Below are 18,354 nucleotides of genomic sequence, written 5' to 3' on the forward strand. Positions count from 1 at the left end.
GGGTGTATATAGTACAAGTCATGGACATGTCATGGGCTGTGAATTTTTGTTTAATGCCTGTGACCTGTCTGTGACTTTTACTAAAAATACCCGTAACTAAAATGTAGTCTTAATCATGATTAATTTTTTAATCATTTGACAGTCCTAAAATAAATTGAACACCAACCTATTATTGAAAATTTAAGTATGCCTGAATAACTTATTCTTACCAACCATTATTAACAATAATTTATACTGGTTACAACAAAGACCAAATTGTTATGATCCTTTGCACTTACATACAGTTCCTTTCATGAAACATACAGTTTCCCTTTGGGGAAGCTAGCCCTAAGGCCTCTTCTTCCCCCTCTGCTAGCCTGCCTGAGCACCGGGCCGCTGGTCCAAGCCAGCCTAAGCCTCCCTGGGCTTCTGGCCTGAGCTCCAGGCCACTGGCTGGAGCTGAGCTCTCACTGGCTTCAAGGGTGAGTGGGAGTGAGGGCGGCGCCTCAGGGCAGAGCATAGGCAGGGCCATGGCCTGGGTTAGAGGAGGCTTAGCCTCCCCTGGGCTTCAATACCCACAGCCCGTGGTTCCTTTCATAGAAGGATATAAAAGCACTTTATGATCATGATTTGAGCCTTGCAACAAGCATGTAATATAGGTTAGTGGTGTTATACCTATTTGGATGGTAACCCCTACTACTGGAATCAAAATACAATAGTTAATAACATAGGTGTATTTTGACTTCTATGTTGGGGGGTGGCTCCAGTGAGGCCAACAGGGCTGTGCGTGTGGGAGCAAATTCCATGCCTGCCCACAGGAGAACCGTTTCAGATTTTTTGGGAGGGAGGGGAGCAACTTTAACCGTGATTCCAGGGGCTACTTAAGCAACTGAAAATTCTAGGGTGTTTTTTTTTTGCAGATAATTTCTAAGTTATCTGACAGGAGTATTGTATCTAATTCCTATATCAAGAAAGAAAATTAAATATTAGACCCATACAGCTCTAATACTAACATGGTCTGACATCTTGTGGCAAGTCACTTAAGTGACACTGGTTAGGTTCAAAATTGTATAAAGTGTATTCTTACTCAGATACTCTTAGTGAAGTCAGAAGTGACCATCATGATCATCTAGTCTGACCTCCTACAGCTTTCAGGCCACAGAACCTCACCCACCCACTCCTATAATAGACCCCTAACTTCTTGCTGAGTTACTGAAGTCCTCAAATCATGGTTTAAAGACTTCAAGTTTCAGAGAATTCATCATTTACACTAGTTTAAATCTGCAAGTGGACCCATGCTGCAGAGGAAATAAAAAAACCCCACCCAGAGTCTGTGCCAATCTGACCACGGGAGAAATTCCTTCCCAACCCCAAATATGGTGATCAGTTAGACCAGGGGTCTCAACCATGAGTTATTTCCTGCGGCCCGCCATAGGCGCTGCGTCCACCGGCAGCCAAGCTGCCCTCACCCCTGGCCCCCCCCTCCCTGAGCGCTCTGTGTCCCCACTCCTCTGCCTACCTCCCAGCACTTCCTGCTGCCAAACAGCTGTTTGGCGGCACTTAGGACTTTCCAGGAGGGAGGGGGGAGGAGCTGGGACATGGCGTGCTCAGGGGAGGAAGTGGAGAAGAGGCGGAACCAGGCCAGGGATTTGGGGAAGGGGTTGGAATAGGGGCAGGGAGCGGACAGGGTTGGGGCAGGGTCTTTGGGGAAGGGATTGGAATGGGAGCAGAGATGGGGTGGGAAGAGGCGGGGCAGGAGCAGGGCCTCATGGAAGGGGTGGAGTGGGGGCAATACTGGGGGTGGGACGGGTGACTTTAACCAAAGTAATTCTAAAAGTAAATCTAAAAGTAAATGTGTGAGGTGCATTCCTGAGTGTTTATATTTTATTAAAACCCCTCTTCACATTAAAGTTTTAAAAAAGTTAATACACTGACTTTTAATAGCATACTATATTACACTTCATTTTTTTCATTTTTGAGTATACTTTTATATCGTTGTATGAAAAGGTTTCAGTGATGTGGCCCTCGGGCCAATGTACTAGTTCTCATATGGCCCTTGTGGTGATTTGAGTTTGAGATCCCTGAGTTAGACCCTGAGCAAGTGGGCAAGACCCACCAGGAAGATACCTAGGAAAGAATTCTCTGTAGTAACTCAGAGCCCTCGCTATCTACTGTCCTGTCTCTAGCAGTTGGCGATGGGCCACATGCTATTGTAGGCAGTCCTGTCATACCATCCCCTCCATAAACTTATAAAGCTCAGTCTTGAAGCCAGTTAGGTTTTTTGCCCCCAGTGCTCCTCTTGGGAGGCTGCTCCAGAACTTTACTCCTCTGATGGTTTGAAACCTTCACCTAATTTCAAACCTAAACTTGTTGATGGCCAGTTTATAGCCATTTGTTCTGGGGTCCACATTGGTGTTTAACTTAAATAACTCCTCTCCCTTCCTGGTATTTTTCCATCTGATGTATTTATAGAAAGCAATCCTATCTCCCCTCAGCTTTTGGTTAAGCTAAACAAGCCAAGCTCTTTGAGTCTTCTCTCATAAGGTAAGTTTTCCATTCTTCATATCATCCTAGTAGCCCTTCTCTCCACCTGTTCCAGTTTGAATTCATCTTTCTTAAACATGGGAGACCAGAATTGCACGCAGTACTCCAGATGAGGTATCACCAGTGCCTTGTATAATGGTACTAACACTTCCCTGTCTCTACTGGAAATACCTCACCTGATGCACCCCAAGATCACGTTAGCCTTTTTCACAGCCGCATCACATTGATAGCTCATAGTCATCCTCTGATCAACCAATACACCCACGACTTTCTCCTCCACTGTCATTTCCAACTGAGAAGTCCCCAGCTTATAGCAAAAATTCTTGTTGTTAGTCCCTAAATGCATGACTTTCCACTATTAAATTTCATCCCATTTCTATTACTCCAGTTTACAAGGTTATCCAGATCTTCTTGTATGGTATTCTGGTCCTCCTCCATATTGGCAATACTCCCAACTTTGTGTCATCTGCAGATGTTATTAGCACATGCCCACTTTTTGTGCCAAGGTCAGTAATAAAAACGTTAAATAAGATTGGTCCCAAGACGGATCCCTGAGGAACTCCACTAGTAACCTCCCTCCAGCCTGACAGTTCACCTTTCAGTATGACCTGTTGCAGTCTCCCCTTTAATCAGATACTTTCCCACCTTTCAGTTCTCATATTAATCCCCATCTTCCCCAGTTTAACTAATAATTTCTCATCTGATGAAGTGAGCTGTAGCTCACGAAAGCTTATGCTCTAATAAATTGGTTAGTCTCTAAGGTGCCACAAGTACTCATAGATTCATAGATATTTAGGTCAGAAGGGACCATTATGATCATCTAGTCTGACCTCCTGCACAATGCAGGCCACAGAATTTCACCCACCACTCCTAAAAAAGACCTCACACCTATATCTGTGCTATTGAAGTCCTCAAATTGTAGTTTGAAGACCTCAAGGAGCAGAGAATCCTCCAGCAAGTGACCCGTGCCCCATGCTACAGAGGAAGGCGAAAAACCTCCAGGGCCTTCCAATCTGCCCTGGAGGAAAATTCCTTCCCGACCCCAAATATGGCGATCAGCTAAACCCTGAGCATATGGGCAAGATTCATCCTTTTCTTTTTGCGAATACAGACTAACACGGCTGTTACTCTGAAACCTGTCATGTGGAACTGTATCAAATACCTTACTGACTGATTAGACTGATTAGATCTGTGGCATTTCTTTTGTCTAAAAAATCAGTTATCTTCTCAAAGAAAGATATTAATAACTTTGTAACTACTTCTTGAATACAACAATTGAAACAATTGTAGAAAAATCTACAATTACTTTCTATCATTTAGGCTACTTACTTTTTGTAGTTCACGAACCTTGGAACAGATCATTTACCTTTAGGAAACATCCTAACAGCCCTTTCTTATCTTAAATCACCTGTTAATCACTCTGTTAATAAACAAAATTCTGAGACTTCCTGCCTCAGGGGTGCAAGCTGGGAGCAGTCTCCTGTCTCCTCTGCAGAACTCTTTACACTGAACACTATATTGAACACTTAAAGACGATAAAGTCATCGTGGAGAAACTAAATGAATTCTTTGCTTCAGTCTTCACGGCTGAGGATGTTAGGAAGATTCCCAAACCTGAGCCATCTTTTGTAGGTGACAAATCTGAGGAATTGTCACAGATTGAAGTGACACTAGAGGAGGTTTTGGAATTAATTGAGAAACTTAACAGTAACAAGTCACCGGGACCAGATGGCATTCACCCAAGAGTTCTGAAAGAACTCAAATGTGAAATTGTGGAACTATTAACTATGGTTTGTAACCTGTCCTTTAAATCAGCTACTGTACCCAGTGACTGGAAGATAGCTAACGTAACGTCAATATTTAAGAAGGGCTCTAGAGGTGATCCTGGCAATTACAGACTCGTAAGTCTAACGTCAGTACCGGGCAAATTAGTTGAAACAACAGTAAAGAATAAAATTGTCAGACACATAGAAGAACATAAATTGTTGTACAAAAGTCAACATGGTTTCTGTAAAGGGAGATCATGTCTTACTATTCTATTAGAGTTCTTTGAGGGAGTCAACAAACATGTGGACAAGGGGGATTCAGGGGACATAGTGTACTTAGATTTCCAGAAAGCTTTTGACAAGGTCCCTCACCAAAGGCTCTTATGTAAATTAAGTTGTCATGGGATAAGAGTGAAGATCCTTTCATGGACTGAGAACTGGTTAAAAGACAGGGAACAAAGGGTAGGAATAAATGGTAAATTTTCAGAAAGGGGAGGGGTAACTAGTGGTGTTCCCCAAGGGTCAGTCCTAGGACCAATCCTATTCAACCTATTAATAAATGATCTGGAGAAAGGGGTAAACAGCGAGGTGGCAAAGTTTGCAGATGATACTAAACTGCTCAAGATAGTTAAGACCAAAGCAGACTGTGAAGAACTTCAAAAAGATCTCACAAAACTAAGTGATTGGGCAACAAAATGGCAAATGAAATTTAATGTGGATAAATGTAAAGTGATGCACATTGGGAAAAATAACCCCAATTATACATACAATATGATAGGGGCTAATTTAGCTACAACTAATCAGGAGAAAGATCTTGGAGTCATCGCTGATAGTTCTCTGAAGACGTCCACGCAGTGTGCAGTGGCAGTCAAAAAAGCAAACAGGATGTTAGGAATCATTAAAAAAGGGATAGAGAATAAGATGGAGAATATCTTATTGCCCTTATATAAATCCATGGTACACCCACATCTTGAATAATGCGTACATATGTGGTCCCCTCATCTCAAAAAAGATATATACTGGCATTAGAAAAGGTTCAGAAAAGGGCAACTAAAATGATTAGGAGTTTGGAATGGGTCCCATATGAGGAGAGATTAAAGAGGCTAGCCCTTTTCAGCTTGGAAAAGAGGAGACTAAGGGGGGATACGATAGAGGTATATAAAATCATGAGTGGTGTGGAGAAAGTGAATAAGGAAAAGTTATTTACTTGTTCCCATACTATAAGAACTAGGGGCCACCAAATGAAATTAATAGGTAGCAGGTTTAAAACAAATAAAAGGAAGTTCTTCTTCACTCAGCGCACAGTCAACCTGTGGAACTCCTTGCCTGAGGAGGTTGTGAAGACTAGGACTATAACAGGATTTAAAAGAGAACTGGATAAATTCATGGAGGTTAAGTCCATTAATGGCTATTAGCCAGGATGGGTAAGGAATGGTGTCCCTAGCCTCTGTTTGTCAGAGGGTGGAGATGGATGGCAGGAGAGAGATCACTTGATCATTACCTGTTAGGTTCACTCCCTCTGGGGAACCTGGCATTGGCCACTGTCGGTAGACAGGATACTGGGCTGGATGGACCTTTGATCTGACCCAGTATGACCATTCTTATGTTCTCATATATTGTATCATATATATTGTACTATATATTGTGTTGAACACTAAACTGCCTGCCTGAGGCTTGCAGTTTGCAATGCCCCTCTGATGCCCCACCCAAAATCCATCTGGGGTTGATAAACAATTTATTCCAGGTGGCTACAGAGGAATAAAAATGTATAGAATTCTATGGGTATGTGAAGAAATGTGAAAGATGACCTGCAAAGAAAAAAATGCTTGTCATTTTTGCTTGATTATAATATACAGTATTTGTAAAGAAGGCCTGAAAGAATTTTGTCAATAAAAATGTGATTTTTTTAACATCTATTTAACTTCAATGACTTAACATTTTGGAGAAAGAAGTCTTTGCTAGCACAACAACTCCTTCAAATTACATGAGAGTGCTCACAATGCACATTTTGAGACCTTCCAGGGGGTCTCCCACAAAACTAGGATTGCGAGATTTGAGGTAATAAAACAAGCAGACAAAAAAAAATTAAAAATAGAAACCCTTTCATGCCTTCTTTAAACATCATAAACGAGCAAAAAAGGCACAAAACTATTTTTTTAAAATTGTTAGCAGGTCATCTTTAAGTGGTTCTATTCTGCATTACAGAAGATTAAACGAGTTGATCTGTTTGCAGCATGTTACAATTTTCTTTATAAATAAGTCACTTTACTTTTTGTCTCACTTGTGCACTCAAATTTTAATTATTTAAGCCATTGATTATTTAGTAAAACATGTTTCAGAGTAACAGCCGTGTTAGTCTGTATTCGCAAAAAGAAAAGGAGTACTTGTGGCACCTTAGAGACTAACCAATTTATTAGAGCATAAGCTTTCGTGAGCTACAGCTCACTTCCTCAGATGCAGGAAGTGAGCTGTAGCTCACGAAAGCTTATGCTCTAATAAATTGGTTAGTCTCTAAGGTGCCACAAGTACTCCTTTTCTTTTAGTAAAACATGTGAGTTTAATGTAGGCTTTCTTTTCTCTTACCCTGTCCTGGAATTTTGAATGTGAGTCAAGTGCACCATCTAGTGTACAATGCAAACAATTAATCCTTGACTTTTCCAAAAATATTTTCATAAAGCTGCAACATGCATTAGCCTTTGCTGGACCTTACTATACTAGACTTTCCTTCTTTTACTTAGAAAATCCAAGCATTCTAATCTTAAACTCAATATTGCAAAAAATATTACATACTGGTGTAAGTCATTTACACATTATGGCTCTCTAGTGGATGGATCACAGAGAGGTTTATTAATTTACTACTGCCTTCAAGTTAACAGATGTGGAATTTTTAGCTGAGGCAGCAGAGCCTTGTATAAATCACAGGTCTTGGGTTATATACCCAACAATGACCTATCCAGAAACGACAAATTACACTGGTTTGCAGACTCATTATCCAAAAAATCCAGTGCTTTGTACAGTAATTAAATATTTTTACTTTATTTCTACACATAATACTAAATTCTCAGACTGCAGAGAGATCTGATTCATGCAGAACACCTAATGTTACTCCCAGCAGTAGAATAATACTTTGCATTTGTATACTGCCTTTCATTCACGATTCTCAAAACATTTTACTACCATTAATTAGTTTAGCTAAGTATACTATTGCGAGGCTTATATATAATAGGTAGGTAAGTGCTATAATACCTGGATGTGTATACTGAGGCTAAAATTACACAGCAGAGAAGTGGAAGAGAGGGGACCAGAACCAAAAAGTGCTGACTACTACATATATGTAGTAACCATTAAAAAACAGTGCCTCCCAGTTTCTGCTGAGTACAGTGACAATGAAACCAATAAGAAAAGGAGTACTTGTGGCACCTTAGAGACTAACCAATTTATTTGAGCATAAGCTTTCGTGAGCTACAGCTCATTTCATCGGATGCATTCAGTGGAAAATACAGTGAGGAGATTTATATACACACAGAACATGAAAAAATGGGTGTTATCATACACACTGTAAGGAGAGTGATCACTTAAGATGAGCTATTACCAGCAGGAGAGTGGGGGGGCTGGAGGGGGTGGGGAAAGAAAACTTTTTGTAGTGATAATCAAGGTGGGCCATTTCCAGCAGTTTACAAGAATGTCTGAGGAACAGGGGTGGGGTGGGGAAGGGGGAAATAAACATGGGGAAATAGTCTGAGGAACGGGGGGGGGGATAAAAACTATTTCCCCATGTTTATTCCCCCCCTCCCACTATTCCTCAGACATTCTTGTTAACTGCTGGAAATGGCCCACCTTGATTATCACTACAAAAGGTCCCCCCCACCCCCACCCCCGCTCTCCTGCTGGTAATAGCTCATCTTAAGTGATCACTCTCCTTACAGTGTGTATGATAACACCCATTTTTTCATGTTCTGTGTGTATATAAATCTCCTCACTGAATTTTCCACTGAATGCATCCAATGAAGTGAGCTGTAGCTCACGAAAGCTTATGCTCAAATAAATTGGTTAGTCTTGTCTCGAAGGTGCCACAGCTGCTACTCTGAAAAATGAAACCAATAAAACCTTTAAAATAAAATATGAGCTTTCCTTGTTTACCTCAAGATACAAATTTCCTTATTTTCTGATAGCTCTTTATGATTGGCTCACTGCACTTCATATCTAATATAGGTAGATCATATAATGCTTCTGTTTTATCCTAGATCTGAAGAAGAGCTCTGTGAAAGCTTGTGTCTCCCATCAACAGAAATTGCACCAGTAAAAGATATTACCTCACCCACTTTCTCTCTCAATGTCATAGATAAAGCAGAAGTAGGTTGCTTTGAGATGGAATAGACAAAAAAAGCTGGCATTTCATCTCCTTGGCTGATTCTCTTATAGCACTTCTTCACAGCCTAGGCCTTGTTTCTACGCACTTATATGACTATATGGCAGAAATATCTAGCACTTATGTAATATATTTCAGTGGTAGCTGTCAAAGTGCTTTACAACAGAGGATAAATATCATCATTCATGGGGGGAAAATGAGGCATGGAGAAGTGAAGTGAACTTGACCAATGTCACCAAGAAGGTCATTAGCCGAACGGACAATAGAACCCAGTTCTCCTAGTTAGCCTAAATCCAATCCATTGTACTATTCTGTGAAGGGAGACACATTAAGACCACATGTGGTCTTAAGAACGCAGACAACCGGCACTCTGTGAAAATAGTAAAAGAGACATTCTCAGGAACATCTCTCACATCTCCTGGGCTAAAAATACTTTATTTATTTAAGGCAACCGGGACAAGATGGACCACAAGTTAACTCAACAGATTCCTAAGAAATACTGGGCCAAAGTTGTCCTATGTGTAAACCCATTAGTCCTACTAACCATTTATAATGTATCTCCACCATTGCTTTGGCCTGGATGAAATGTTACACTTGTTCATGCATGTGAGATGCATGTCACACTGTAGTGGCTACAACCCACAGAGACTACTTGCCCTAACATTCCTACAGTAAAGAGGAGCCCTCCTTCTGCTCAAGTGGTCAGAGCCTCTGTTTTTGGAGCAGGGGGTTCTGAGTTTTATCCCCATGGATGACTACAAGGTCCATGGGACCACAGTTTATGGTGCGACAGACTCTAACCATGGAATCATTACCTACCTCTGAAAGAGAGTGCATGTGGATGTGTCACTAATGCCCAGCCACAGCAAGAGGATGGGAGATAAGGGAGATTTTATTGTTCTAATCTCATTTAAATATTTGCATATGAGTAGTCAAGTTTCAACTGGATTGAGAAGGGTGGGGCCCCCTACATGTGAGTCTCTGCTGTTCCACTCAGAATGGGGGGTCTCCACTTTCATGGCATCCTTTCCTCCTGGCCTTCTCACAAGGAGCCCATGAAAGGCTCTCATGGGTGTGAGAACCACATTGAGGAACTGGATGGTCTTGTGGTGGGTGAGTGCTGGTCAAGGTGGGGACAGCTGAGTCCAAGAAGGAAAGATGATGCTTCCCCAGTACTTCTCTGTGGTGAGAAGCCCTCCATTATGGGAGATCACGGGATTGGTCACCCCTAGAGAAAGTGCTAACTACATAGCTGCAACGAAGCTGCAAACCCAGAGGTGGAGCAGGGGCATGAGATGTGAGAATGGGCCCTGCAGCTCATTCTGCAGTGGGGCAAATACCCTCTGTCCCTTGATAGAATGATTTGTGCGGAGTAACTTTGGAGAAAAAAAAGGAGGACTTGTGGCACCTTAGAGACTAACCAATTTATTTGAGCATAAGTTTTCGTGAGCTACAGCTCACTTCATCGGATGCATTCAGTGGAAAATACAGTGGGGAGATTTATATAAATATATAAATTATATAAATGTATATAAAATACAGTAGGGAGATATAAATCTCCCCACTGTATTTTCCACTGAATGCATCTGATGAAGTGAGCTGTAGCTCACGAAAGCTTATGCTCAAATAAATTGGTTAGTCTCTAAGGTGCCACAAGTTCTCCTTTTCTTTTTGCGAATACAGACAAACACGGCTGCTACTCTGAAACCTAACTTTGGAGAGTTTTCCTCCTCAACTTCCCCCCAGGAGATTCTGGCTCTGCATTACTGAAGCTAAAGAAGGTATTTGTTCCTTCAAAAGCCAGAGCTGCCACAGCTGCCCTGCAGACAAGATGTGCTCCAGTCAGAGCATTTATTGACTCTTGACAGACCCATTGGAAGAAATTATGGGAACAAACTATTGAAAAAAAGCCAGCTATTGTATAATAACAAGCAATTTGATGGTATCCCATATATATTATGTCCATCTGGGAGAGACACCACATTATATATTTACACATTGTTACATATATATATATATAAAACAAACTACACTTAGACAAACATTAATGTTTGTACAGCATTTAGCAAGTTGTGGGTACTCCTGGAAACAAACAAATACCTGGGTGTGCAATGGATAAAATTCTCCTCTATGTTGTGGGCCAACGTGAGGCCTATGTACCACTTAAGTGCAGTCTGAATTGGTGGGTGGGTGGGTTGGGAGCTTTGGTCAAACTGGATCTGGGCCTCATTTAGTCGAAATCTACCAAGGAGCTTCCCTTTTGAGCTTAGATATTTTTAACTCTTTTCCCACAATCCCCAACTTCAGCTCTCATTCCTATTGGCAAAAGTACAAGGATCACATATAAGTAGCACAATGACATAGAATGGAGTATGCAAGAAATGTCCTTAAGTGACCACAATCCTTGCATGAAACCATGTGCAATCGATTCTTGTGTGCCAGGCATTTTCTCTGCAACAACAGTTTAGTAAATATCAAACTGGAAATATACATACTTTTAACGGCGAGGATAATTAACCATCGGTATAGATTATCAAAGGATGTGGTACATTATTTATCACTTGGAGTCTTTAAATCAAGAAACTCCCTGAAAAAGCACAAGAACAAATCTGCACAGACACACCCCTGGAACTCTGATCAGGGGTATTCTATCTGCTACCCAAGATCCATAAACCTGGAAATCCTGGACGCTCCATCATCTCAGGCATTGGCACCCTGACCGCAGGATTGTCTGTCTATGGAGACTCCCTCCTCAGGCCCCTATGCTACCAGCACTTCCAGCTATCTTCGAGACACCATGGACTTCCTGAGGAAACTACAATCCATCAGTGATCTTCCTGAAAACACCATCCTGGCCACTATGGATGTAGAAGCCCTCTACACCAACATTCCACACAAAGATGGACTATAAGCCATCAGGAACAGTATCCCCAATAATGTCATGGCAAACCTGGTGGCTGAACTTTGTGACTTTGTCCTCACCCATAACTATTTCACATTTGGGGACCACGTATACCTTCAAATCAGTGGCACTGCTATGGGTACCCGTATGGCCCCACAGTATGCCAACATTTTTATGGCTGACTTAGAACAACGCTTCCTCAGCTCTCGTCCCCTAATGCCCCTACTCTACTTGCGCTACATTGATAACATCTTCATCATCTGGATCCATGGAAAAGAAGCCCTTGAGGAATTCCACCATGATTTCAACAATTTCCATCCCACCATCAACCTCAGCCTGAACCAGTCCACACAAGAGATCCACTTCCTGGACACTACGGTGCTAATAAGCGATGGTCACATAAACACCACCATATACTGGAAACCTACTGACCGCTATGCCTACTACATGCCTCCAGCTTTCATCCAGACCACACCACACGATCCATTGTCTACAGCCAAGCGTTACGATACAACCGCATTTGCTCCAACCCCTCAGATAAAGACAAACACCTACAGGATCTCTATCAAGCGTTCTTACTACAATACCCACCTGCTGAAGTGAAGAAACAGATTGACAGAGCCAGAAGAGTGCCCAGAAGTCACCTACTACAGGACAGGCCCAACAAAGAAAATAACAGAACGCCACTAGCCATCACCTTCAGCCCCCAACTAAAACCTCTCCAACACATCATCAAGGGTCTACAACCTATCCTGAAGGCAACCCATCACTCTCACAGATCTTGGGAGACAGGCCAGTCCTTGCTTACGGACAGTCCTCCAACCTGAGGCAGATACTCACCAGCAACCACACACCACACAACAGAACCACTAACCCAGGAACCTATCCTTGCAACAAGGCCCATTGCCAACCGTGTCCACATATCTATTCAGGAGACACCATCACAGGGCCTAATCACATCAGCCACACTATCAGAGGCTCGTTCACCTGCACGTCTACCAATGTGATATATGCCATCGTGTGCCAGCGGTGCCCCTCTGCCGTGTGCATTGGCCGAGCTGGACAGTCTCTGCGTGGAGGGATGAATGGACACAAATCAGATGTCAAGAATTATAACATTCAAAAACGAGTCAGAGAACACTTCAATCTCTTTGGTCACTCGATTACAGACCTAAAAGTGGCAATTCTTCAACAAAAAAACTTCAAAAACAGACTCCATGGAGAGACTGCTGAATTGGAATTAATTTGCAAACTGGATACAATTAACTTAGGCTGGAATAAAGACTGGGAGTGGATGGGTCATTACACAAAGTAAAACTATTTCCCCATGTTTATTCCTCCCCCCCCACCCGCTGTTCCTCAGACGTTCTTGTCAACTGCTGGAAGTGGCCCACCTTGATTATCACTACAAAAGGTCCGTCCCCCTCTTTCCCAACAGATCTCCTGCTGGTAATAGCTCACCTTACCTGATCACTCCCCTTACAGTGTGTATGGTAACACCCATTGTTTCATGTTCTCTGTGTATATAAATCTCCCCACTGTATTTTCCACTGAATGCATCCAATGAAATGAACTGTAGCTCATGAAAGCTTATGCTCAAATAAATTTGTTAGTCTCTAAGGTACCACAAGTCCTCCTTTTCTTTTTGCGGATACAGACTAACACGGCTGTTACTCTGAAACTTATCTTTTTAAAAGATATGCTCTTGTTCAACCAGAAGATGTTACACTAGATGCAGTAATCACCAGGTGAAATCTACAGTCTGTATTATGCAGGACAGACTAGATTATCATAACAGGCCCTTCTGGCCATAAACACTTACAAAAAAGCACTATGAAATTTGGACAATACATCTCCACTAGATGGGGCACTGGAGTGGGAGTCAGGAGACCCTGGTTCTGTTCCTGGAGTTCTAACCACTGACTTGCTTTGTTACCTTGGACTAGTCTCTTTAACTCTGTCCTGTAGTTACACAATACAGTACCCATATTGAGTATTTATGGTCCCACATTAGATTAAACTTATTTTAAAGGTAGATTAGTATATTTGGTTTGTTCATAATAGCTTCCTTATGGAATCACTATAGGGCAGAGTTAAAATATTTGGGTACTTTCACTGTGCATTTTCATTTCTTAACATGTGTGGATTATTTTTTAAAGTTTAACTTAACTCTGAATTTTCTGGGTTTCTAATTTGCTTATTTTTGGAATAATTACAACGTTCTTGTTATTTTTTTTCACTCTGAAATTACTGATATTTACTCTCAACCTTAACTTCAGTTTAACATATTTTTTGGTCTGGAAATTTCCGTGTTTTCTTACTTTATTAATATTTTCATAAATGAACACTAAACAAGAAACTAAAGAAAATGCTATCATGTGACATCTTTAATGAGTTAAAGACCGTAGCATCAACCTTAGGTCCTCCTCGCCAATTTTAACTTTTACAGCCAAATTCACAGGTACAGTCCAGCTGCCTTGTGCCACAAATAACATGGAGCATACTGGCAAATAAAGCCCGGTTTACAGTTGCTTTTCTCTCCACCATTCTAACATGAAGAACCAGCCCTGATTTGCCTCAGTTTCTAAATGCATATGCTGACTAAGTTATTTCTTAACCTTTGAATATACATAATTGTGATAAATTTCCTTATGACTATCGTAATCACATTTAAAGAACTTAAGAAAATGTGTACATCTTTTGGGGAGAGAGTTTCATTTAGGACTCCCTGAGTAATATGTCAGTAAAATTTAAATTAATTGTTTTTAAACAGATCTGCGGTCTTGCCCCTTTCCTCACACTATCTTTAATGTCTATAATTTAATTGTAGATTAATATAATAATTTGCTTTATGTTCTCAGTTTCGTTTATTATTATGGTGCATTACTTGTTATACTTCTTAAACACCATCCTCGTTTTTCCCTTCTGCCTCAAACAATATCAGCAAAAGTCAAGTCTTTCAAATGGGGAAATATCTTGAAATACAGATTTTTGCTTTAAAATGCCACATGCTTCCAATCATGGAGAAATGTTTTCATGATTAATCATAGACATAATAGAGTACTATGTATAGTGAATGAACGGCAAGCAACCCCGTGTGCCACGTATACAGAGCAGCCTACCCAAGGAACAGAGTCACACACATAGGGGTTAGATAGCAAACGTTTTATTAAAAGAATGGAGAAACCTATGGAACGATATCAAAGTAGACATGCAAGCAATACTCCAGATCCGTTACACAAAATGCACAAATGAGACACTATAAACGTGCATGCATGCAAATTAATGTACAATCTCTGGATCCCCAATCCCTTATGCAAGCATGCAAAGATGGGCTGGTTAGTTATAGTCTGCAATGAGAGCAGCTGCTAATCTCCTTGCAAACTTACCGAGCCTCTGTATTTCTCCAGAGAGACTAGTTTGCCCCTGATGTTTACCAGTTTAAATGTGTAAAAATCGTTCTCTTTCTGCTGCGAGGCGGCGAATGCTAAGAAAAACAGCGCGGCTACAGCAAGGAGCATGGCTAGAGGGATGAGAAAAACTCTGAAGAAGGAGGAGGAAGCCCTGTGCTCCACACTGCCCTCAGGATCTAGCATGCTGCAAGACAGCTGAGCATAGTGCTGCATAGACCACTTGCACAAATCACACAGCACTGCCGGAAAGAAAGAGCTGTTGCAAAAGGGCTTGCAACACTGGCTCTCTCAAGATCTGGGAGCGTGGCTGTGTCACGCAATGCTCCGAGGGTATGCAATTTCCAGAAATGTTGGGGGATAAAAATATTTCATAAAAAAAGTATTGTGTGGTGTAATAGTAAATAAGGCCAGTTGTAGGTGCATACATATAAATGTCTGGCTCTGTGCTGGTCCTTTCAACTCAGCTAGCATTAGTAGAATGACTACTTTCCAAAGGGAAAATGGGACACTGGGTGAGGCTAGCCCTTCAAGCCCTCACCTTCCTCCCTCTCCCCCAACTGCTGCGTGGGGCTAACCCGAGGCTCCCCCCCCCCCCCCCCCCGCAGGGCTGACCCCAGCCGCTCGCCTAAGACTCCCCACACCACCACCTGTGCAGGGCTGACCTGAGCCGCTTCCCCGCGGCTGCCCCACACAGCTGGCCAGAACCGCTTGCCTGAGGCCTGCCTAACCCACACGTGAACACTTCTTCCCCCCTGTGCAGGGCTCGTGTCACCACTCCCCCCTGCACGTTTCTCTGCACCCCACTTTTTTACAGAAGTGGGCATTTTTCCTGCTTGCTTTTGACCCCTTATGTGGGTTAAAACATCCCTCATTAGGCCTCTGAGCTCTGTGTGGCAGAGCAGTTTCACCAAGGAGCGGTTAAGGGTCAAGTCACTTATTCAACCCCTGGAGTCTGGGGGCTAGCAGGGTTTTCCAGGTAAAAATGCAGGAGCTTGGGCCTGGAACTAGTAACTAGGGTTAAACAGTGAGTTTGGCGTGAGAGCCTTGAAAGAAACAGCAAGACACCTACTTTTGGGCCTTGCAAGAGATTTCTTTGCTAAAGGGAGTTGCCTGTGTGCCATTTATTTTCACCCTTGTTTGAAGGAACTGGACATGTGTACTTGTAAATAAATTACACCAAGCAAATACCTGACTCCATGTCACCAATTTCTGCTCCAAGGGGAAACTGACTTGCTATGTCAGGAATTCAGCTACTCTTTGGCAAAGGGGGAAATAACCTGTAGTGTTTTATAATGAGTAAGGTAATAGCATATGTATAGTATATTGGAAATTGATCCCTTGAATAGGAAATTAAATTCTGTAATCTAGTAATTTGTTTTCGCTTTTGCATGTAGTTTTGCAAATTTTAGGGGTCTACATTAAGTTTGGATAGGTGAGTGGGGCAGGATTATATGGCAATGGAGAACTAGCTGAAACATTTGTTTCCTATGTTTTATGGGATGTTCCACATTTCTGCTAAATCACGCTACCTGTTCTACTTCCCACCAAACTGAGCTATGTTCCACAGATGAGTGAGAGAAAAAAATCCCCCCCCCCCCAGCAGCCTAGGGAAAGGTCCACTGAGTTGGGAACCAGGAGTTCTGATCTCCCCTCTACTGACTACTGTTATATTTCTATGCACTTGTGATCTTTCATTATTGAGCAAAGGCTCCTGCCATAGAAAGGACTCAGGTATCATTCCCCTGTTTTACAAATAAGTTAACTGAGAGGTTTCATACAGTCATTTCAGGATAGCTGGGAATGGAACCCAGGTCTCTCCTATTACTCTGGAGGGAATTCTGTGCCAAAAAATTAAGCACACATTTTAAAATTCTGCCAGGGGAGTGGGGCTTGATGGGGTGGGGGTCCAGGTGCAGCTCGTTGGGGGATCAGTGGGGTAGAGATCTGGGGGGCTCAGAGGGTCCAGGTGTAGGGGGATAGGGCTTGTCAGGGGGAAGGTTCGATGGGCCTGCTTAATGGGGGCGCCCCAGCTGATGCTGAGGGGACGCCGCATGCTGGGCTTCCACTTCTCCCATCCCCTTTTCTTCTCCATTCCCCTCCCCTCACTCCCACATACACCCCTGCCCTATTCCACCACGCCCCACCTTCCCCACTGCCTCTTCCCCCCACCCCTTCACCACTCTCCCCTCCCTTACCCAGCCCCACTGCGGGCACTTCCTGTTAGTACAGAAAACAGGAAGACTCGCAGCACACAGAAGGGGAATACGACGGGCACTAGGACCCAGGAGACGATGTTCAGCTGCAGAGTCAGCGGAGCCCAGACGCAGCCTTCTTCAGCTGGGGAGCTCTGCGCTGGCAGAAATGGGGAGGGGGGGCAATGATAGGTAACTCAGTTGCCCCCCCATGCCTCGCCTCTGTTTGGAGGGGGACAATCCCCCCCCAGAACTGTGCCCATGGTTGATCGCCGCTTCCCTGCCGTTTTCTGCAGGGAAACACAGAAATTCTGCGGGGGGGCGGCGTTTTCTGCAGGCACGCAGAATCCCCCCAGGAGTACCCGACGGCAAATATAACCTTATCTGTTTTGTCACATAGCCTTTCAGTACAAAAAGTAAAATATATTATCCTTGATACGTTGTCTGTAACCACTAGACCATATATCACTGCCTTAACCCCCAGATCATAGCCTCTTCCAGAGCCAGGAACTGATCTGAAGATTCCTGATCTCAAGAATTCTTGTGATATTGAGCAAATAGTTGCGTAACCTAACAGCAAAGTATGCCAAGTTCCCCTTTAGTGACTGGTCCATATAGAGGACAACAGTTATACCCTTCATGCAAATGGTCATGGTTTCTGCTGGTAATCTGAAGATCCAGCATTCACACCTTACTGATACCCCACGTAAAGGTCTTTTTGGTTGCACATTTGGTTTTCCTGCTTTTTGTTTTTATAAACTCTCTTTAAAAACAATAAAAAAAAAACAACTGGTTTATTTGAGTGAGAATATATCCTTAAAAAACAATTTCAAACTTTTATAAACTCTCTTTAAAAACAATAAAAAAAACCCAACTGGTTTATTTGAGTGAGAATATATCCTTAAAAATCAATTTCAAATTTTTCAAATATAAAACAAGTTATATATTTTTTAAAAGTTATAATTTGTCAATTGTAGCATGTACAACAAAATAAAGGTGGTCCACATTTTTATGTAATTTCTCACATGTTGATCACTTCTTTCACCTGTAGTAGGAAGAGAGCCTGAGACATAAGCCCTTGTATCAGAGGCCTGGTATGAGGTCCGAGCTAATGTAGTGGTCAAAGCTTTGCTGACATAAAGCAAAGTCAGGTTGTGAGCAAGAGGAAGGCCCTGCTCACAGAATCTGGC

At 42.4% G+C, this 18,354-nt stretch overlaps 1 protein-coding gene across 1 annotated transcript in view; it reads right to left on the bottom strand.

Annotated features, from left to right (window-relative positions):
* Positions 1–15,186, bottom strand: part of GPX7 (glutathione peroxidase 7) — a 29,953-nt gene extending 14,767 nt beyond the window's left edge. The window contains exon 1 of the mRNA XM_073357716.1: positions 14,949–15,186. Coding sequence (XP_073213817.1) covers positions 14,949–15,185 — 237 coding nt within the window. The 5' untranslated portion in view covers position 15,186. The remainder of the gene's footprint in view (positions 1–14,948) is intronic.
* Positions 15,187–18,354: the final 3,168 nt, after the last annotated feature.

Source organism: Lepidochelys kempii, chromosome 8 (genome assembly GCF_965140265.1).
Source record: "Lepidochelys kempii isolate rLepKem1 chromosome 8, rLepKem1.hap2, whole genome shotgun sequence".
Lineage (NCBI taxonomy): Eukaryota > Metazoa > Chordata > Testudines > Cheloniidae > Lepidochelys > Lepidochelys kempii.